Consider the following 22,772-nt stretch of genomic DNA (forward strand, 5'->3'; position numbering starts at 1 on the left):
CATTGAAGGCATGAAACTTGATTGAGATGACAGTTCCTCATACTTTCTTAATATAGCCAAATACAAGATGTTCATCTGCATGAAAAGAAAATCTCCAGCATCATGCACCTCACAGCATCCCAAGCACCATGAGCTGTTTGATTCCAGGAGCTGACCTGGTGCAGTGCAGCTGGTTTCACGGTTGGGCTGTCCGCTTTTTGCTGAACCCTGGTCAGAGATGGCATACTGCTTACGGCAGGTTAGTTCACATATTAAAGGCTGGGTTTTTTACCCCCCAATTATAATTAACATACAGAGTTATATTAGTTTCAGGGGTATAATAAAACTATTCAACAATTCTCTACAGTTCTCAGTGCTCATCAAGATAAGTGTAATGTAAACCTCTTTTTTTCACCCGTCCCCTCACCTACCTCCCCTATGGCAACCTGGTTTGTCCTTTTGTCTTTATTTCTTTGTTTTGTTTCTTAAATTCCACATATGAGTGAAATCATACGGTATTTGTCTTTCTCTGGCTGGCTTATTTCACTTAACATTACACCCCCTAGGTTCCTCCATGTCATTGCAAATGGCAAGACTTCATTCTTTTCATGGCTGAATAACATTCCATAGGTATGTATGTATACCCACATACCACCTCTACTTTATCCATTCATCTATGGATGGACACGGTTTGCTTCTGTATCTTGGCTGTTTTAAATAATGCTGCAATAAACATAGGGGTTCATATATCTTTTTGAATTAGTGTTTTCATTTTCTTTGGCTAAATATCCAGCAGTGGAATTACTGAACCATATGGTAATTCTATTTTTAATTTTTGAGGACCCTCTATACTATTTTCCAGAGTGACTACACCAATTTGCATTCCCACCAACAGTGCACCCAAAGGTTCCTTTTTCTCCACATCCTTGCCAACACTTGTTTTTGTTTTTGTTTTTTGCATGTTTTTTTATGTTAGCCATTCTCACATATGTAAAGTGATATCTCATTGTGGTTTTAATTTGCATTTCCCTGATAGTGATTTTGGCCATCTTTTCATGTGTCTGTAGGGCCATTCTAATGTCTTCTTAGGAAAAATGGGTATTCGGGTCCTCTACCCATTTTTAATTGGACTATTTTTTATTGTAGTTTTAAATTTCTTTTATTATTAATATTTTTTTGGTGTTAAGTTATATAAGATCTTTATCTATTTTGGTTATTAACCCCTCATCTGATGTATCATTTGCAAATATCTTCTCTCATTCAGTAGGTTGCCTTTTTGTTTTATTGATGGTTTCCTTTGCTATGCAAAAGCTTTTTATTTTGGTGTAATCCCAATACTTTAATTTTCCTTTTGTTTCTCTTGCCAGAGGAGACATGTCTAGAAAAATGTATCTATAGCTGATATGAAAGAAATTACTGCCCATGTTTTCTGCTAGGAATTTTGTGGTTTCAGGTCTCACATTTAGGTCCTTAATCCATTTTGATTTTATTTTTGTTTATGGTATAAGGAAGTGGTCCAAATTCACTCTTTTCCATGTAGTTGTCCAGTTTTTTCAATACCATTTGTCTTTTTCCAACTGTATATTCTTGCCTCCTTTGTCATAGATTAATTGACCATAAAAGCATGGGTTTATTTCTGGACTCTTTATTCTGTTCTATCGATCTACGGTGTCTATTTTTGATGCAGTGTCTTTTGTGGTTCCATATGCATTTTAGGATTATTTGTTCTAGTTCTGTGAAAAATGTTGGGATTTTAATAGATATTGCATTAAATATGTGGATATTTAATGCTTTGGGTAGTATAGACATATTAACAATATTTGTTCTTCCAATCAATGAGCACAGCATCTTTCCACTTGTGATTTCTTCAATTTCTTTCATTAATATATAGTTTTCAAAATACAGATCTTTCACCTCCTTGGTTGTTTATTTCTGGGTACTTTATTATTTTTGGTGCAATTTTAAGTGGGATTGTTTTCTTAATTTCTCCTTCTGCTACTTCATTAATAGTGTATAAAAATGCAACATATTTATGTATATTAATTTTATATCCTGTGACTTCACTGATTTATCAGTTCTAATAGTTTTTTGGTGGAGTCTTTAGGGTTTTCTATATTTAGTATCATGTCAACCGTAATTAGTGAAAGTCTTACTTTTTCATTACCAATTTAGATATCTTTTATTTCCTTTCCTTTTTTAAAAAAAAGCTTATTTATTTTGAAAGAGAGAGAAAGAGAGTGCAGAGGAGGGGCAGAGCAAGAATCCCAAGCAGGCTCCATGCTGTCAGCACAGAGCCCAATGCGGGGCTTGATCTCATGACTGCAAGATCGTGACCTGAGCCGAAATCAAGAGTCAGACCCTTAACTGACATGACTATTATACATTTTTGATTTGTGGTTATCATTAGGCTTATATATAACATCTTATGCACATAGCAATATTGATTGTCAAACATAGGGTGTGAACCCATTCTAAAAGCACTAAGTTTTTACTCCCCACCAACCATGTTTTATGTACATAATGTCATACTTTGCAACCTTTTATTTTGTGAATCCCTTGACTGACTTTTGTATAATTGATTTTACTGTTTTTGTGCTTTAACCTCCATACAGTTTTATAAGTGATTAATCTACTTTTTTAGTTTTTTTTTTTTTAAGTTTATTTATTTTTGAGAGAGAGAGAACATGAGCAAGGGAGGGACAGAGAGAGAGGCAGACAGAATTCCAAGCAGGCTCTCCACTGTCAGTGCAGAGCCCAATGTGAGGCTGAACCTGAGCTGAAATAGATATGTAACCAACTGAGCCACCCACGTGCCGCTTGTCTAACTTCCTGTGTTTGTTCTTATGTATTAGGAGAGTCAGCTATGTCCCTTAGTCTTGAAAATAGTGGCTTTATGGGGCGCCTAGGTGGCTCAGTTGGTTGCATATCTGACTCTTGATTTCAGCTCAGGTCATGATCTCACGGTTCATGGGTTCCAGTCCCACCTCAGGCTCAGTGCTGGTGGCATGGAGCCTGCTTGGGGTTCTCTCTCTCCCTCCCTCTCTCTCTCTGCCCCTCCCCTGCACTCATGCATTCTCTCTCTCTGTCTCTGTCTCTCTGTCTCTCTCTCAAAATAAATAAACTTAAATATTTTTTTAAATAAATTACCCATATAATAAATGAATTATAAAATTACATTTTCTAGAGAATGGGCAGTTTTTTAAACTTTAGGTCTCTCTCTCTCTCTTTTATAAGTAATGGTAGACTACACTGTAACGACAGTATCTTAAACAGTAATTTTTCATACTAATAGACAATGAACAACAAAATTCAAAGTCTGTCACAGAAAAACATTGACGGAATACATTTTATTGATAATTCAATTAATCAAGTTGTATTACTAATCAAGCTTCAGTGGTGGCTTTAACCCACACTGGTGCTTTTGATGTACAGGAAGAACACACTATGCTGAGGTCACACCTTCTCACCATCCCTGCTTCATCAGGCCAGAGCATCAGAGGGCCAAGGCATGAGAGGAAATGATTGTGTGCAATTTGCTACTAAGTGTGCTCTAAAGCTGCAAGTAATGGTGGGTCAGCTGTGTCCTCTTCACAGACTTTAAGGGCAATATGCTTTTCTGGCCATAGGAAGACTTTTTTTTAAGTTTTTATTTAAATTCCAGTTAATTAACATACCGTGCACATAGATTTCAGGTGTACAATACCTGGTGCTTATCACAAGTGCACTTCTTAATCCCCATCACCCATTTAACCCATCCCTCCACCCACCTTTCCTCTGGTAACTATCAGTTTGTTCTCTATAGTTAAGAGTCTGCTCCTTGGTTTGCCTCTTTTTTTTCCCTTCACGCATTTGTTTTGCTTCTTAAATTCCACATATGAGTGAAATCATATGCTATGTCTTTCTCTGACTGACCTATTTCATGTAGCATAACACACTCTAGTTCCATCCACATCAGTGCAAATGGCAAGAATTCATTCTTCTTCGTGGCTGAGTAATATTCTAGTGTGTGGGGGAGGGGGTATGTGTATGTGTGTGTGTGTGTAAACACCACATCTTCCTTACCCATTCATCAGTTGATAGACACTTGGGCTCTTTCCATAATTTGGCTAGTGTGGATAATGCTGCTATAAATGGCCATAGGAATATATTAAAACTAATGGCTATCGTGTCATTGTTGGAACCCCAGCTTTTCTTCTCTAAATTCTGCTCCTTGTGTTTGTTTTCCTCAGATGCTAACACGGATTGAAAGCTTGCTAAGCTTACATTCTGTCATAGTGACACCTCAAGAGAAAAATAACAAAAGATTGAAGGCAAAATTTTGTCAACCTAGTATCACAAACTAGACTTTGAATTTCATTCAACCAACTAAAATGCATAGACTTCTTAAGCATCTGTCTACAATGCTTTCATTACAAACATCTACATCATTCTGAACTAGGCCTTTGGTGAGATGAAAGATTAACTCTAAGTGCTCATCAAGTTGTTTGGTGTTTTACAGAAAACAATACAATAAATCTTAAAATCCCAAATCAAATTTATTAGCAATACACATAGGCATATGAGTCCTACTTCAGTGACTACTGACATCTAACATATCTAAAACCAGAGTGGACTCAACATTTTAATGTTGAATACAGATTTAACATTTCTTTTTTTAAATGAATAAACTCCAAAAATATCACATGGTTGTTTTACACTTGATCCGGTCTGCATGTTGTAGCTCGTCCAGAACATTTCTGATGGTCTCTACAGAAACTTCTCCTCTGTGATGTTTTTTTGATGCAAGATTCCATACATTTTCAAATTCTTCATCAGAAAGCCTGACACCAATGTTACATAATATCTCTGCAATCTAGGGGAAAAATTGAAAGTCAGACTGAGATCTATGTTTTTAAATTTGTATTTTAGTATCTTTAATATTTTTAGAGTGCCTGGGTGGCTCAGTCAGTTAAGTATCTGACTCTTGATTTCAGCTCAGGTCATGATCTCATGGTTAGTGAGATCTTAATGAGCCATGTTGGGCTCTGCGCTGACAGACTGAGATTCTCTCTCCCTCTGCCCCTCCTCCACTCACACTCTAACTCTCTCTCTCAAAATAAATAAATAAGCATTAATGCAATTAAGAGGGTATTCACCTATACTGACCCATATATAAAATTACTTTCAACTATTTAAGTGTTTCTGGTTATTTTAAAAGGTAGTTGGTGCCTGAGTGGCTCAGTCGGTTAAGCGTCTTTGGCTCAGATCATGATCTCACAGTTCGTGGGTTCAAGCCCCATGTCGGGCTCTGTGCTGACAGCTCAGAGCCTGGAGCCTGCTTCGGATTCTGTGTCTCCCTCTCTCTCTGCCCCTCCCCTGCTCGCACTCTGTCTCTCTCTCTCTCAGAAATAAATAAACATTAAAAAAAATTTTTTTAAGGTAGCAGCCAAATTCAAGCAGAAAGAATAAAAAGTTAGAGAAGACACATTGGATTTAAGTTCCATCTCACTCACTTCTTGTCACTAGGATCTTGTGTATGTCATGTAAACCCCTTGAAAATTCCCTTCTCTAAAATAGGATCATTTATAAAATGTCCCTAACTGGCCCGATATAAACTTTACAGTTGTGAATGTGCAAATGCCAGAGAGATAAAGCATGCATGAACAACTGAGCAAACTAAAATCTGAACATACTGAAAGCCAGCAAACTTTGGTTAGCAACCTCTCTGCAATGATAATTATTAAGGGAAAACATAAGGAAGGAAAGATAAGACATAGACGTAGAAAGAAATGTTAGAGTGAGTAGAGGAAATAAAAGATTTGAAAAAAAATTAAATTTAAAGGAGGAAAAACATTTATTATGAAGCACACAGAAAAAAAAAAGCAGAGGGAAATAGAAAGAAAGGTTAGACAGTGAATAGGAAAGCCAAAGAAATAGAAGAGTTGCAGAATACATCTATTAAGCAGAATCTTAACAATTTAAAGATCCTGGAGAAATGATGTGCCCTCCTGGGAAATTCAGGAGAGCTGCCAGAAGCTGCAGTTGTACAGCAAAACACCTCAGTGCCCCTGTGCAGAACAGCGTTTTCCTGCTGCCCCACCCACAGTGACAGGTAAGGAGTGTCCCCACAGAGTCAACTCCTGAAGTGGCCTCCTCCTCCACTTCCTTTCCCCCTCCTCAGGAGGCATCCCTCCCTTAGGTCCCCATTCCATTGTAATACACAGATTAGCTGATCTTTCCAGAAACCCGTCCATTCTCACTCCAACCACTCATCTGGGTTCTTTTTTTTTCCAGATGTGTGAGACAAAGGATGACTTCCTAGTTAAAAGAATTTTAGGCAACATGCAACAAGCAGGAGATTTTTGTTTCTTTTGGCAACCCTGAACTTCTATTTCATATGGCCGTTAGAGTAATTAAGGGATGTGAAAACACAGTCTGGGGTGTCCCTTCTCTGATCCCCTGGGGTGGTCCCAAAGGCCAGGCAAAAGGCCTCTCCTCTGAGTTTCTCCCTTCCACTGTCCCCTACCTCAGTGGGGATGAATTGTTACAATGAATCTGTTATAATTAAGGTAGGAGTTAGTAAATTTTCAAGTAATCAACTCTTCATCTGAAGTCTCAGAAAGCATCATATGTCTACATGTCTCCTCATATCATTCCTAGCTCTGGATATGAGAGTTCTGAAGCAGCAGTTGTGTCCTAGAGTACACGCTGCCTTCCACGAGTGCAGATCAAGCAGGCTGACCATGCATTGCTATTAATCCTTGGCCCTAAGAACCCTAGTGGCTATTCTGATGTAGCTGGTCACTCCTGTTTTCTAACCCACCTAGGAAGAAAACCACCTGGAATATGAGGACCATGTTTTCTAACAAACAAAACAGAAACAAGATACATGGGCTGACAAAGGACGTGGCAACAGGATGGAATATTTTAAATCAGATAGCAGTATATAAGGAGGGTGGCAGAGTGGCCCTTCTCATGCCTACTCTTTGGTTTTGGAGATATAAAACCATGAGATACTTACACAAGGAAAGGAGTGATCCCTTTTGATTGAGTTCCTTAGGAAAACATTTCTTTTTATACATAGGTCCTAGTGGATGTATCATATGAGAGTAATGTTTCCTATCACAGAGGAAACTCTGCTCCAAGAATTGTACCAAAATGTCACAACCAAACTAAATAGTATCCTTAAGAATCCTCTATTTGGGGATCCTGATGACTTTTGTAACATAAAAGCTCAACTTTTTAAAAGTCTAAAGTTAAATAGTTGTTGATAAATAAGCATTTTCATCTTTCTGTGTTTATGCAAAGTTGACATGTCTTTCAACTCTTTTGAAATAATACGCTCTACCTCTTTTTTAGATCTTGTCTTGAAGAAGTCTCTTTCAAACACTCCTTTCTGGCCAAAGATGGTAGGATGTAGTAATGAATAGGCATTGCCGTCTTCACCATAATTAGTTCTATCACTGATGCGACGAATTCTGGGGGCAGGGATATCAGACCGAATGGTTGGAACACCATAGATGGGATAACCTAGGACATCAATGAGAGAGGAAAACAGACATTCTACAACTGAGCTATACAATACAGTAGCTACCAGTCACCTGTCACTATTGAGTACACACTTGAAATGGGGCTAGTCGGGGGTGCCTCGGTGGCTCAGTCCGTTAAGCATCTGACTCTTGATTTCGGCTTGCGTCATGATTTCATATTATGAGATTGGGCCCTGCATTGGACTCTGCATGCTTGAGATTCTCTCCCTACCTCGCTTGCATGCATGCACTCATTCTCTCTCAAAAAATAAAAAATAAATATTTTTAAAAAAAGAAAAAAAGAAAAAGAAATGGGCTAGTCCAAGTTGAGATGTGATGTAAGGGTAAAATACACACTGAATTTCAAAGATTTAGTACTCCCAAAAAAGTGAAATATTTAATCATATTGTATTGATTACTTATTGAAAAGGTATTTGGAAGATCTATGTATTATATATAAAGTGTATATACTATTAAAATTGATTTCACCTGTTTCTTTTTCCTTCTTTTTTTTGTGAGAGAGAGAAAGTGCAAGCAGGAAGGGGCAGAGAGAGAGAGGACAGAGGATCCAAAGCGGGCTCTGCACTGAGAGCAGTGAGCCCAACATGGGGCTTAAACTCACAAACTGTGATCATGACCTGAGCCAAAGTTGTATACTCAACGACTGAGCTACCCAGGCGCCCCTCCCTGTTTCTTTTTCTTAATGTGGCTACTAAAATTTTTTAAATACATATAACTCCAATTATATTTTTATTGGACAGTACTATTCTAATGGGAGTAGAAGCTCATTACACCAGAATATATGGCATATCTAAAAAATCCAGTTAAGAAAAACATGCAAATCCTTAGTCATGTCCTTAGTCTCAGGAAGTGATCTTAACCAACATAAAATAATCTTTCTAACTAACCAAGAATCATCATGTTCAATATTAAGATAATGAGGTGTTATGAGTTGAACTATATTCTCCCCAGATTTATATGTTAAAATCCTGACCACCAGTACCTCAGAATGTGACCTTATGTAAAAACAGAGTAATTGCGGGGTGCCTGGGTGGCTCAGTTGGTTAAGCATCCAACTTCAGCTCAGGTCATGATCTCACGGTTTGTGGGTTTGAGCCCCACATCATGCTGTATGCTGACTGCTTGGAGCCTGGAGTCTGTTTCCGATTCTGTCTCCCTCTCTCTGCCCCTCCCCTGCTCATGCTGTGTCTTTCTCTCTCTCTCTCAAAAATAAACATTAAAAAAAAGAAAATAAATAAATCATGAAAAAAATACTCATTGTATTTGTGATTAATTAAGATGAGGTCATACTGGAGTAGAGTAGGCCACGCATCCAATGTGAGTGGGGTCCTTACAAAAGGGGGCATCTCACACAGGAGAACACCATGTGAGGGTGAAGGCAGGTATCAGGGTGATACAGAAGAAGCCAAGGAACACCAAAAATTGTCAAAATCTAGGAGAGGAGCCTGGAACAGATTCTCCCTCACAGCTCTGGAAGGAACCAACTCCCATCAATACCCTGGCCTCAGACTTTCAGCCTCCAGAACCATAAGATGATAAATATCTGTTGTTTGAGCCATCCAGTTTGCAGTACTTGTTATGGCAGCCCTAGCAAACTAGCAGAAGGAGAATGAAGATACAGAGAAGAGTTTTGTGACAGCTCTTCAAATATTTGAAGGCAAATCTGTTTGTAGCTAAGAATCACATGGTTTATAAGTCTCCTAACAGTTGGTGAAGTCTGCGTAATATTCAATATTCTGCTCATCATAGATCAATTTCATTAGTGTTGAGAGAATCATATTATTTGGGTCATCATTAACAATAGTTCAGTTCTCCCTACATTTACTGAGACCCCCCTGGTTGCTTCAAATACAGAACTGAATGAAAGGTCCTAGGCTTTGAGAAACAGCCTAATGAAGATAAGAGACTGGGGATAATACAAGGACAAAGAACACTTCTATGTTTGCTGATCCTTTTAGAACTCAGCAAATAACGTGACATACTCACAAAGAGAAGGAACAGCTCCTACAACCGCATTGATCTCAGAAGAAGTTGTCTTATAGTGATTAGAAACTTTATCACTTGGCCTCAGAAGTGTCCGGAGAGTCTTTTCTGAGCTCCCTGGTTCTTTTAAGACAGTATCTTCTGGCTTTATCAGGAGAGTTGGTTCAGATTCTTCAATATTAGCCTCCGCAGGGTTTGCACAATCTGGTTTTCTACCTTCAAGTAAAGAGGGAAAGGCGGGGGAGCCGGGGGGGGGGGGGGGGGGGGGGGCGGGAAGTACAGGAAGAAATTACTACTTGGTGCTTACTGCTCTACAGCAAAATCCATTTTCCTGGTTAGTCCCTCCTTGCTGGTGGAGACAGAGACTGGGCTGATGGAAACCCTCCACTGAAGCCAGTGTCCCACTGTGGGAGAGCAAGGGCAGGCTGATGACATATATGGGAATCCCAATGTAGCCTAAGGTTTCTTCTTGCCACTCCACTCGCTTTACTCTAAAATAAAGCTTTTAAATCTGAGAGACCAAATGAAACCATGGAACCTATTTCTCCTTAAAAAAAAAAAAAAATTAGAATTTATTTTCATATTTAACTTGAACTACAGGATTACCAGAGTTGTTTCCAGAGTTCTCCCCCAAGGAGGGAGGGAGAAGACATATGGGGGTTGTAAATTCCACCCATGCCTGATGGTGGCAGGGAACCCCATTTATTGCAACATTTGGACTGGCAGTGAGAACACAGCGTGAGCTCAAGAACCGATTATATAAATCATATAGGGTTAGGTTATATACCTCCTCGAATCGGTATATAAAAGAAAACCCTGAGGTAAAACTCCAATTCTAAGACTCTGTCTTTTTGAAGATTTACTTTACTGAGTCATTCCGAAATTTAGGACTGAATTCCTGACACAGCTTTTTCACAGACCTGGTAGCTACACAGGCAGCACTAGAGGGCGCTGTGGTCTTTCAATTTCTAGAAGAACTCTCAGGGTTCTGGGAAAGCCCAAGCAAGGGTTGCAAAGGCAAATGGAACCCCAGTATCAGATTGGGGTGAGAACCATGGCAAACCAGAAAAGACATGCCTATCTAAAGTCTGCAGCCCCTATTCAGCTCCTGCCAATTGTTGCCATGAACACTTTCAGACCTTGTGTTCCAAAACCTCTAATGCTGTCCCTGCACCCCTCAAAAGGCAGAAATCTGGACAAAGTATGAGAAACAGTTTCTCAGAAAACTGTTAGAAAGCTACTTCCTTATTAACTAACTGGAATTTTTTTTTTAATTTCAAAAGTAAAAAAATAATAAATAAAAAACAGTAACTTGAAAGAAAGAAATGAAGGAAAGGAAAGGAAAGAGAAAAGAAAAGAAAAGAAAAGAAAAGAAAAGAAAAGAAAAGAAAAGAAAAAAGAAAAACAAAGAAAGGAAGGAAGAAAGAAAGCCACTACCTTAGAACACTTACCTCTTTTCCTCTAGAAGTCAACAGTAATATAGAATTTGATATAAGAAAATTCCTGTCAGGGGCACCTGGGTGGCTCAATCAGTTGAAATTCAGTTGAAACTTTTGATTTCAGTTCAGATGGTGATCCCAGGGTTGTGGGATCGAGCCCCACGTCAGGCTCTGCACTAAGCATGGAACCTGCTTAAGATTCTCTCTCCCTCTCCCTGTGTCCCTCTCCCCGCCAACCCCTACTCACCTGTGCTCACACTCTCTCTCCAAAAAATTAAAAAAAAAAAATTCCTGGCGAAACATTCCTGAGCCCTTCCTGACTAAACCACTGGCCACTATCTTAGAAGATTCTGAGAAGGTGAAAAATTTCAAGGACTCCATTGAAAATGGCTGATGAAGTCAGAACCCAAAAACCAAGAACAATTTGAAAATCTGGTTTCAAACCAGCTTCAGCCCTCGGCCACTATTCCATGAGTTGTGCCAAGAAGAAAATAAATCTATCAACCCTTTGTATTTCTGAGAGGACGAGGGTAGAAATGTTTTCCATAAAATCTTCATTAGGCAGAGAAGAACTTCCTGCTTTCCTTGTGGTTAGAATAGAAAGGCCATCTCAGAAACCCATAAGGGGTCACACATCATCAATAAAGCCCCAAATTTGGTTTTGACCTTGCAGGAAGGCATGACCCAGAAATAAAAGTAAAAACAGTAATAACTTCACTTTTTAGAGAAAAATATTCCAAGAGAAGATAAAAAACGTAAACAGTCTTTTAAAAAAGTTAATCTTCCTTAATAATCAAGATTGGAACATTAAAGCAAACAAGGTATCATAACAACTAAATTACAAGAATGTTTGAAATAATACTCAGTGGTAGCAAAGTTAGGGTCAAACCTCAAAGATTTTGCTGATACAATCACAGACTGCTACAATCATTTAGAAAAGCAAAATGAAAATACAGAGTTCTTCTGGGACAATAATAACATTCATAAGAAATGAGATATAATTAGAAACAAAGCTTTTTGAGTGTTATCAATATTACTTTCAAAATATCTGGAAACAACCTAAATTTCAAAGAGTAAGGAAATGGCTTAGTAATTCATAATATATCAGCATGAGGGAACTGAAAATGAAATTTACAGAAAAGTTTACCATAAAACTATTTCTTAATTCCATAGAAATTTGAAAGCTGAAGTTTAAAAAGTCAAATAAAAATGGTACATTCACTGTGATTTTAGCTACATTTAAAATATACACACATGTCCATATACATAGTATATATGTCTATCAATATACGGTTAGTGATGTAGGAAGTCAACGTAAGAAAATGTAAAAGAAGAAGTGTTCTTACGTCAAATTCTGTTTTACTGTTGACTTTTCCTGGGGGAGGGGAGCTAATTAAGACAATGGTTTTCCAACAGTTTTCTGAGGAACTGTCTTTAGTGTTTTAGGTCTCTGTGTAAACTGTTTTGCTTTTAATTTTTTTCTTCTGAATGAGGAGTACATAGTTCCAAATTCAAGAGATACAAACACCTAGATTAAAATGTGAGTCTTGCTGCCACCGTGTCCCTTAGCTACCTGGTTCCCCTTAAATGTCATCAAACTCTTTCCTGTCCTTCCACAGGTATTCTATGGATAAACAAGCAAATAATATATGTATGTGCATATTTAATATTATATATTAAAGTTGACAAGAGTCAAGCTTCTAGAAAAGTAAAAATATAAAAGTCCCTTGAAGAAGTTAGCAAATCTTCAAAAATTAAATACCTTTAATAATGACCCTCTCTTCATACTCTTTCAGAGGCATTTTATCTTTCCAGTTAAGAAAATTTGCAAACTCTAGGTAGTTAATCAGTCCATCTTTATCCACATCACAGTAGTCAAATAGCTGGGCCAGGAGCGTCTCATCTAAGTGCAAGCTGACCTGATCACAAGCCTCCCGAAGCTCAGCTTTATCTATCGCCCCGTCTCCATTCTGTTAGACACAAAGCAGAAAACGATGAAACAAGCATCATCTTTAAGAGCAGAGTATGCAACATCTATTATTTCATTTAAGAAAAAAAAAGAGATCTATCACATAAATTCAATGAATTTGTCTTATTTTTTTACAAAAGAGCAGGCAGTTATTAAGGTAAGTCTTCATTGTGTCATCCTAACATGCGCACAGTAATTCCAACGCTGGTTGGAGCAGGGTGTGGCTCAGAATCTTTGTTCATTCTATTTTAATAATTTTTTTTCCAAATACTTTTTTTCTTTAAATCACGTTGTGGTAGGGCAGGTGTAACCATGATTTGTGCTTGACATTTCATTTAACCAACATCTTGTGCTTTTGACAGCTTTCTACTATTCCCCATACTTTCAAAGTTTTTAACACCTCTGGTGCTCAAACAGCACTAAATGGCCCTCCACTCCACTCTCTGGTAATGAGGGGAAATTGGGGAAGTAATTGTAGGCCAAGTGCACGGAGGTACAGCAGACAGTTGCCTGCTTGTTGTTAACATTCCTATGGGCAAGAGGGACATGCTACCAATCTGGCCCATTGTAACAATCAGCACTAAGATTCATCCTGGTAGGGGAAGCAGGAGAATTTCTACCTTCTTCCAGACAACAGCTAAAGGAGTACCTACACTGTGTGTGGAAGGAGGGAAATTTATGAAGGCTATGGGCAGGAACCAGCAGGTTTCCCTTGGGAACTAAAGGGGCAGAACACGTAATGCTTGTTAAGGAGGAAGGGCAAGAGCTGAGACGTCTTACCACTCTGGAGACTCCTCCTGGAGTCTATCAACCCTTAAGTGCATTTGGAGAGGAGAGTAAAAGGTCTGAGTATTTTTGCAGTGCGTCCTAGCTGCTATAAGGGAGCTTTGGCCCTCTCAGAGAAATTTCCCTGAGACAAACTCCCAAGAGGTGATAAATGACTCATTGACTAGTATTCAGCTCTTACATTCAGGACTGGGTTTACAGTGCTGATGAAGGTGATCCCTGGAGAATGAGGAACTGACCAATAAACTCTAGATAAATTCCTGCAGTCAGATCCCTAGTCCTGGAAAACATCCCTGATGCCTGTGTTGAAAGAGAATGAGAATTTAAAACATATTATCTCGACAGGGGGGCTGCAAATTCCCTGGACTAATGTAGACTACTTTATAAAAATCTCTGCTGCAAGCCCAAGTCAAACAAAAATGTAAACCCCATAGCCCTAGCTGAAAAGCTATGTAGGATATGGCTGTTAAATCAAAACTGAAACAGATGGTGCCAACAGTGATGACTTCAATGCCCAATATAGGGATTTGCGTGGAATGAAAACTTTGGTGGTTTGTTTCATTGAGCTACATACCACTCAAAACTCAAAGTGAATGTTTCTTATTCACCAGGTAGTGAGTCACTCTCTCCCTCTGCACCCTTGATTCCTCCCTCCTCCATGCGCCAACCTCAACTACTCTAAGGAGAAAGATGACTAGATGTGGGACCAAGGTCTCCCTGTCCCCAAGGGAGATCAAATGCCACATTCATCTGTTCAAGTAAACTGCCTAACTTCAGAGGGGCGAAGTCACGTACTTTTATGGCCTCTTTGGATATGAGTGCCAAATTGATCATCCTACTCAGTCTCTATGGGGAGGAGATGTCTGGATTCAGCTAGTGGGGTGTGGGCAGGGTTTGCTCAAAGTGGAGAAGGAAAACTAGCAATATATTATTTCTGTAGCAGAATATATTATTCCACTACTGAATGTATAACTGGTACTGATGCTTTACGTGTTTGTATTATGAATGAGCCACAAGTAGAGGATGCTAGTACCTTTGGGGTCACACAACCCTAATGACCCCTTTGAGTTACAAGTCTCTGTGACTAATGATTTTGACACTTAGAGTCTCTGGGTCTGGTTTACTAACATGCTGTGGTTTTTAACCTCAATGAGAGCTATGGAGGATCAAAAATGGACAGTCAATCTACTCAGTGGGCAGAACTCAAGGCTACTCTCATTGCTCTGGCCAATATTCCCCTTGATGAACCTGTTATATTTTTACTGACTCTTGGACTATTGCCAATGGCCTGCTTGTTTGGTTTGCCATTTGGAAAACTACAGACTGGAAGATTAAAAACACTTCTTTTTGAGTCTGAAAACTATGGTAACAAATCATAGCTCCTGGCTGAACCATGTGAGTAAGTCATATAGATGCCTATGATAAGGGTCCCTTCTCTGCCCATTCTCAGACTGAAATCAAGCTTCTGACTGAGCGTAAATCATCCACAGTGCCACCATTGCTGCCTGGATCCGTTGTTGTACCAGACACGACGACACACCAATCATTACAAAGAAAACCACTCCACGTCTCTGAGGCAGAGGCTACCACACCACACGCCTTACTTTGACTCCTGCCAAAAGTTGTCCAATCTGTCTACATGGAACCTGTGTCCCCTCTCAGAGCTATTAGTGGTGCATCACACTGTTGACACATTTTCAAGCTATGGAGTTGCTATTCCAGTTTAATCAGCCAGCTCCAGGCACAAGACGATGGCCCATGAAACTAATCTGAGTCTTGTGTTTTGCTTTCTGGGCCATTTTCAGCCTGACAATGGTGTGTCTTATAGCAAAAGTGTTACTCAACAATGAGCTACTGGTCAAGGTATTCAGTGAACCTTTCCTACACCCAACCATCCATAGCCATCTGGTAGGACTGAGCTTTGGAATAACCTTCTCAAAAATTGTCTGTCTACCTCACCAGCTTCTGGCTCATATCCAATGGGTCTCATCACTGAATACTGCTGGCCTTAAAAGGAATAATGTCATCTCAGCTACTTCCTGGGTAATACTTAGAATAAAAGGATTTGGAATGATATAGACCTATTTTGAAAATTTGGGACTCTGCTGTGACCATGATGAGTCTTTTTATTTCCCTTCTAGATTTTAAATTTCTGAAGTCAAAAGTCTACACATAATCTGGAACAATGTCTGATGTACAATGAGAGTTCAATAAAATAAAGAATTAATCCTCTAAGCTAAGAAGATTCATTCAGGAAATCATGGCTTGTTTATTCTGTTTCGTTTTGTGTGTTTCATTAAACTAAATCTGGGCATCCAATCATATAAGATTCAAATAATCAAAAATTATCCTACAGCTGTACCAGGAAGACCCACATCTTATTACCCTCTCAGAAAAAAAGCTCCTCGAGGACACTGAGCACTACATTGTACATATTAAAAGTTAACTATTTAAAAGGTATATCAAAATTAAATAATTCTCAGTAATTTCCTTTCTGCTTAATTTAATTTTATCATGAAGAATGTGCCTGGTGGTTCACTAAGATAATCAACAGCTATTAAGATGATCGTCTTGCCTATAATTACATTTTAAATGAAGAATTTTTAAAAAGCAGAACACCATGTATTGTGGTAGATTCTCTTATTTGTATCAGTGCTATCTAAATTTATCACACATGGGGCACCTGGGTGGCTCAGTCGGTTAAGCATCCGACTTCGGCTCAGGTCATGATCTCGCGGTCTGTGAGTTCAAGCCCCGCATCGGGCACAGTGCTGACAGCTCAGAGCCTGGAGCCTGTTTCGGATTCTGTGTCTCCCTCTCTCTCTCTGACCCTCCCCTGTTCATGCTCTCTCTCTGTCTCAAAAATAAATAAATGTTAAAAAAAAATTTTTAAATAAATACATAAATTTACCCCACTATGATCTTTGTAAGATACTTGTATTTGAGTCAAGTTTAAAATGTACTTATTTTAGCTTACATATTTTAAGTCTGAAGATTCATTTTTAAATTACCTGTAAATAGAATTTGTCTCTGTTAAAAACCAGAGAAACAGTTGAATGCTTACATTTTCTTTAAACACAACTTTGCAAGAAATGCAGTGGGTGACTGATTGGTGTTTGTCCCTGCATAATTGGTACAAATATAAATGAGACAGTTAACCCACTTTTTATTCATCAGTACAACACAGGCACACAGACCCCTAATCTAAAAAAACAAAGAAAATGAATGGATTAAACTGAATAAGCCAATGAGTAATCAAGATTTTTTTTTAAGATAAAAAATGTGAAGTGTAACTTTTCCAAAACTGTGCTCAACATTGGAAGGGAGATATAAACATTATCTTTTCTCTTTAAGATAAACTAAAATCATTCTGCTCAGGGTTTTTTCTTCTCAAATCAAAATTATGATGCACTGCATCATTACAGGTTTATTTAGGAGCTTTTATTTGTTTATATTGGACTCATTCTAAAATAGTTTGAGGCTGCCTAGAAAAATGAGTACAATGAAACAGAGCCCGAAAAGTGAGGAAATCAGAGCAAAGAGAAAATAAAGATGGACTAAAATAAGAAGAAACTGGAATAAAAAGAGTACACAAAATGTATGCTGTAAGATCGTGTTCACAAAACTAGATGTGTGTTGTTGAATTGGCTCTGAGCTTCCTGGAGGCCAACTCAAAAAGGTATTCACAATCAGTACAAAATCCATGCTACTCATGAGGTAAAAACAAACCAGATACTTAAATGAAACACAATTATTTCCTTTAGAAAGAATGGGTTTCTCTATATAAAGAGGATGCATGTGACAAAAATAAATAACAGCCTCATCGGCATACTAATAAAATTGTGCCATATTTCACAAGAGATTTGCACAATAGTGCACCTTAGTATAAGCCAAAGGCAGTGCAGCTCGGTAAAAACAATCCTGTGATGGCCTAAAATGGTGTGAGGTTATTACGCAGCCCTAGCTTTATCTGACTTTTTCAAAGGTTACAATTTAGAGTAGATTGAAAACTGAATGATTTTACACTCTCAAAACTGAAACCACAACCACTCCCCCAGGGGAGAGACGTTCTAAGTCTGACTTGGACCTTGACAGCACTACGTGTACATACTCAGCTTTAGGTATAAATGACCTAGACCCAGGAAGTCTTCCCTGGGGACCTAGGGTGCCACCCCCTCCCCTTGCTCCCAGCACAGTACAGTTAAATCTGCCTCAGCGGTTCTCAAATTGAATGTGTATCAGGGCTGCAGGGCTTGTTAATCAAATTGAATGTGTATCAACCTGCAGGGCTTGTTAAAACACTGTCGCTAGGCCCCAACCCCGTGTTCCCCAATACAGTAGGTCTGGGGTGGGCCTTAGATTGTGCATTTCTAACAGGTTCCCAAGTGACCCTGACAGTGATAAAAGAACCACATTTTGCTAACCACTGATCTACTCCAGGGGTCAGTAAACTTTTACCGTCAAGAGCCAAAAAGCAAGTATTTTAGGTTTTGCAAGCTATTCAGTCTCTGATGCCCTATTCGGCATCTATAGTGCAAAAGCAGCCATAGAAAATATTCAAAATAAATTGGCCTATAAAACTATTTACAAAAACAGGTGGTGGACTGGATTTGACCCATGGGCCTTAATCTGCTGACCCCTGATCTACACCAACCTGCCAGAATCTGTAAGCCCATGCATAGTCCCAAAAGTTCTGTTCAACTACTGACCTTGTCATAGTGCCTGAAGGCTGCCAGCAAAGTGTCAAAGTTCTGGTAGTTAACTTTCTTCAAGTGGTGTCGCACTGCTGCAATCAGGGCTCTCTGTCTATCCTTGCCTCGAAGATACTCACCCGGAAGTCTGTTATGGATGAGATCACCAGCTCCTATTAAAGAGGGAGAGAAAAAGTCTTTCATCTGAATTCAGATAAAGTCTGTCAATATTATTCCCATCCTAAAAGAGAGAATGATCTTCTTTGAATGAAAAAACCTCATGCCTAACTCTGATTCTATTATGCAGTGTGTTAAAAACAAAAACAAAAATCTTGTATATGAGGGGGACAAAACATAAGAGACTCTTAAATACAGAGAACAAACTGAGGGTTGCTGGAGTGGTTGTGGGTGGGCGGATGGGCTAAATGGGTAAGGGGCATTAAGGAAGACACTTGTTAGGATGAGCACTGGGTGTTATACATAGGGGATGAATCGCGGGAATCTATTCCGGAAATCATTATTGCACTATATGCTAACTAACTTGGGTGTAAATTAAAAAATAAATAAACTCGGGGCGCCTGGGTGGCTTGGTCGGTTAAGCGTCCGACTTCGGCTCAGGTCACGATCTCACGGTCCGTGAGTTCAAGCCCCGCGTCGGGCTCTGTGCTGACAGCTCAGAGCCTGGAGCCCGTTTCCAATTCTGTGTCTCCCTCTCTCTCTGCTCCTCCCCTGTTCATGCTCTGTCTCTCTCTGTCTCAAAAATAAATAACCGTTAAAAAAAAAAATAAAAATTAAAAAAAATAAAATAAAATAAATAAAATAAAAAATAAACTTTAAAAAATCCTTGTATATAAAAAAGAACATAAAATAACTGATAAAACGTAATACTTCTGACAAAATGAATGTGGGGGGAGGGGATTCATCAGACCTCCTAGGCTGTCTTTCTTAAGATCGTGAAGCCTTGCCTATCTGCCTCTTACCAAACATTTGTCTACAATGCTGAAGATCTGAAAGTGGGGCAGAGTCCATAAGGGACCACTCTATATGCCTTGAAGTTAATAAACCTCTGGGATCCCTTATAAAAATGGAACTCAAATTACCTACTCCCTTCTAATATGAATTTCCAGTCTGCCTTCATTCTGCATATCAAGTTTCCATTTCTCAGCCCCGCTTCCCCAGTACAACCACCTACACAGGAGACCAGCCCTCATCACAGTTCCATTAATTGAGTCCTGACCCACAATCCCCTCAGTTATCTGGAAGTAATAAAGTCTCCAGTCTACCTACTACATGCCCCCTAGACCTGGACCTTGCTTCCACTTATCCTTCACGACTTAAACGAACTTCCCCAGATTATGACACAAAGAAAGTACAAACATAAACTCTGCCTCTAAGCCCCATTCCTTGTCAGAAAATGGATTCCTTGGATGTTAATGGTGACAGAGATCAGAGTAGAGTTGACCCCATTGCTTCAGATGTGATGGCTTGGTGGATGTCACCAGAAGGAACCTTTTGCCTCCATTCATGCCAATGCCCTTCCTTCCTGCTTTCTTGGGGGCAGGGTCGTGTTGGCAGTTGACTGTCATATCCTAGATGGAATCATTTAAATCACTACATTGGTGCAGTTTGCAGCAACTAGTATTTATACCTGCTCTGTGTAAGTCCCTATATTAGGCTCTGTCAAGGGTCTCTTTTAATAGGTGCTCGTTGCACCTCTGAGATTCGTACTTACTATAAAATCAGGCGCTAATCCCACCTATTCTGATAAAAGTCATGTTTTTACGGGTAGATATGGGTGAGAAGCCTACAACTAAGGCTGGCTCCAGGAACTTGGGAAGTGCCTCAGAACAAAGTCATCTGAAGTGGAATCAGCTATCATCGGACCACCCTGAAGTGGGCAAAGCATAAGTGGCTTTGTGAGAGGAAATCATGACAGTGAAAGTGATTTTTGACAGGTAAGCATGGCTTCTTCTGTTCCTCCACATTCCTTCCCCCTAATATAAACCCTGTGGGTGGCTCTTCTGTAAAACAGAGGTCCTCATTCCTCCATAAGATGGCTCTTGATTGAGTTTTTACCTTCAGAGGCCTTCCCTCTCCATTAACATCCAAAAGGAACATTTGAATGATGGTTTTTTTTCAACTCCACCTGGTTTTGCCACTATACTCTTCACTAGGTATAACCCCTGGTGAGTGATATATATGCTGATATCTTCTCCTGGCCTGGCCCTGAAAGAATATTTTATAAAGCTCATGTCAAATCACTTGCAATTACTCAAGAGTCATCTCTAAAGAGCTGAAATCAGGAGTAAAGTTCCGGCCCCGAGAGACCGTGACCTGGCTACCATTCCACGGCCATCAGAAAAGCCAAGCAAGCTCTTTCATTGTACTCTGCCTGCAACCAATTCCCATGATGCAGCACTGTCCACTGGTCTTGGTTCTGGTGCATACTCGGAGCTGGGCACAACCCTTACACGCTTCCTGGAGGCATCTTAACATACCCAGTAACTCCAGGCCTTAAGGATGAGACATTCTTTGCACAGCTGCCTTTATTTCCATAAGTAAGTGTAAAGGAGAAATTCAGGCCCAGTAAAGAAATCAGTAAGTCCCTAGAAGCAGGAGCTTTCTGCAGAATAAATGCTATTCATTGACCCCAACAATGGTCACAAAAGGTGAGAACCTACAGTTAATCTGTCTCCATCCATAAACTCCAGAAAAAGTCCAGAGAGGACTTATCAGTCCCCTTTCACAGTTCAACTATGCAGCACCAATGCTGGTACTGATACTTACATCTTTTTAAAATTATTAATGTCAGTGTTCTTCCTTTTCATTTTGTAACACTATCTTATTCAATTTGTAAGGATAACTTCGATCAACTATTAGGAAACTTGTCAGTGCTGTCAAACCGTCAAAATGATAAACTATGTGTTGGATTCACCAACTCATGCTATAAATATTTGTGAAAAATGTACTCTATGCTAGACCCCAGGGATCCAACAGATAGCAAGATGAAGCACCCACCAGCATGAAGCCTACCCTCGAGTAAGCGGAATTTACCATGATTACCTATTTACTTTTCAGGCTCATTGATGCATTTCCTAAATCATCTCTTAACCACTCTTACAGGTAAGAAGAGCCTCTAAGACAGTTAGGCATACATTAAACATGCAACAATTCATCTAAAAAACAGACCCAAAATACAATCTCCTAATTAATGTGATTAATGTTGGTCGAAAACACTATTGCATAAGCTCAATAAATATACATCTTATTTGTCAGTGAGTGGGCTTTAGCTAAAGCCTTTTCAACAGCCGTTCTTCAACTTGAGTTTAAGCATACATAAGAGCCTGCTTGATCAGCATGTCTGGGCACAGGTTCCAGGAACCTGCATATTTCATAAATTCCCTGGGTGATTTTAATGCAGGTAGACTGCAGACTCTTTGAAAACCACTGATAGACAGCCTAATCCTGTCAAGCCTTAGCCTAGTCTTGCCTTTGGATATCTACCTTACAGATGGCTCAGAAAGAAAGACAAAATCCTGGCAAGTTTCTTCTGCCACTTTATGGATTAATCGATTGATTGGCTGGTGGGAAGAGAGTGGTTCTTAATTATGTGATTGTAGAGTAGAGGGGTTTCTCAAATTTGAATGTGCCTACAATTCATCTGGGAATATTTCAAAATGCAGTTTCAGATTCAGTAGGTCTGGGGTGGAGCCTAGGACTCTGTATGGCTTAGAAACTCTCAGGGGACACCAACATTGCCAGTCTGCACACCACATTGAGTGACAAGAGCCTCGTCCAACGTTTGAATTCACCAAAAAGCTGCTTCGCTCACTTTCGTGTATTTAATACAGGCCATATTTATTTTCTAAATAAAGTTCTGAGCCTTGACTACACTTTAGGTATTCATTCACAAAGGCTTTAAACTGTACATATTGCAAACGTAATATGAACATTTTTTTCTCTCCTGTGCTACAAATTGTTCTCATTAATGTTAATGTAATGTTTTAAGCCTTTAAAATTAGAAGCTTTGAGGGAAGGAGATGGTGAATTTAACAGCATAACTTTGTGGGGATGTTGCTGTTTGTTTTTTAAGGGGAAAGTTTGTATATTTACCATACTCCTCGGCACGGAGACAAGATCCAAACGTGTGGTCTGGGGGAACATTCATTGTTTCTGCAATGCTATCAAAGAAAACAAATCCTTTAGTTAAAACACTCAGCACATGGCATCTCTGGAATTTAGAATACACTTGCCATATGTTTTTAATAGCCTATATTTCTCCTATAACCAACTATGAAGATCAAACAGAAGTTCTCCAAAAGATCTTCTGTCCAACCTCCCCCTTGCATTAGCAATGGCTATATATGCTTTCCCTGGCCTTCAGAAGCCCAGAGTT

The 22,772-nt window shown here is 39.2% G+C and overlaps 1 protein-coding gene across 2 annotated transcripts in view; it reads right to left on the reverse strand.

Moving 5' to 3' along the window:
- Positions 1 to 4,495: 4,495 nt before the first annotated feature.
- The window catches only part of EFHB (EF-hand domain family member B), a 49,442-nt gene continuing 31,165 nt past the window's right edge, over positions 4,496 to 22,772 (reverse strand). For both annotated transcript variants that reach the window (XM_043595501.1, XM_043595502.1), the window contains 6 exons: positions 22,490 to 22,557; positions 18,395 to 18,549; positions 12,693 to 12,900; positions 9,495 to 9,707; positions 7,307 to 7,488; positions 4,496 to 4,831 (listed from right to left, as the gene is read on the reverse strand). In XM_043595501.1, coding sequence (XP_043451436.1) covers positions 4,658 to 4,831; positions 7,307 to 7,488; positions 9,495 to 9,707; positions 12,693 to 12,900; positions 18,395 to 18,549; positions 22,490 to 22,557 — 1,000 coding nt within the window. In that variant the 3' untranslated portion in view covers positions 4,496 to 4,657. The remainder of the gene's footprint in view (positions 4,832 to 7,306; positions 7,489 to 9,494; positions 9,708 to 12,692; positions 12,901 to 18,394; positions 18,550 to 22,489; positions 22,558 to 22,772) is intronic.

Source organism: Prionailurus bengalensis, chromosome C2 (assembly GCF_016509475.1).
Source record: "Prionailurus bengalensis isolate Pbe53 chromosome C2, Fcat_Pben_1.1_paternal_pri, whole genome shotgun sequence".
NCBI lineage: Eukaryota > Metazoa > Chordata > Mammalia > Carnivora > Felidae > Prionailurus > Prionailurus bengalensis.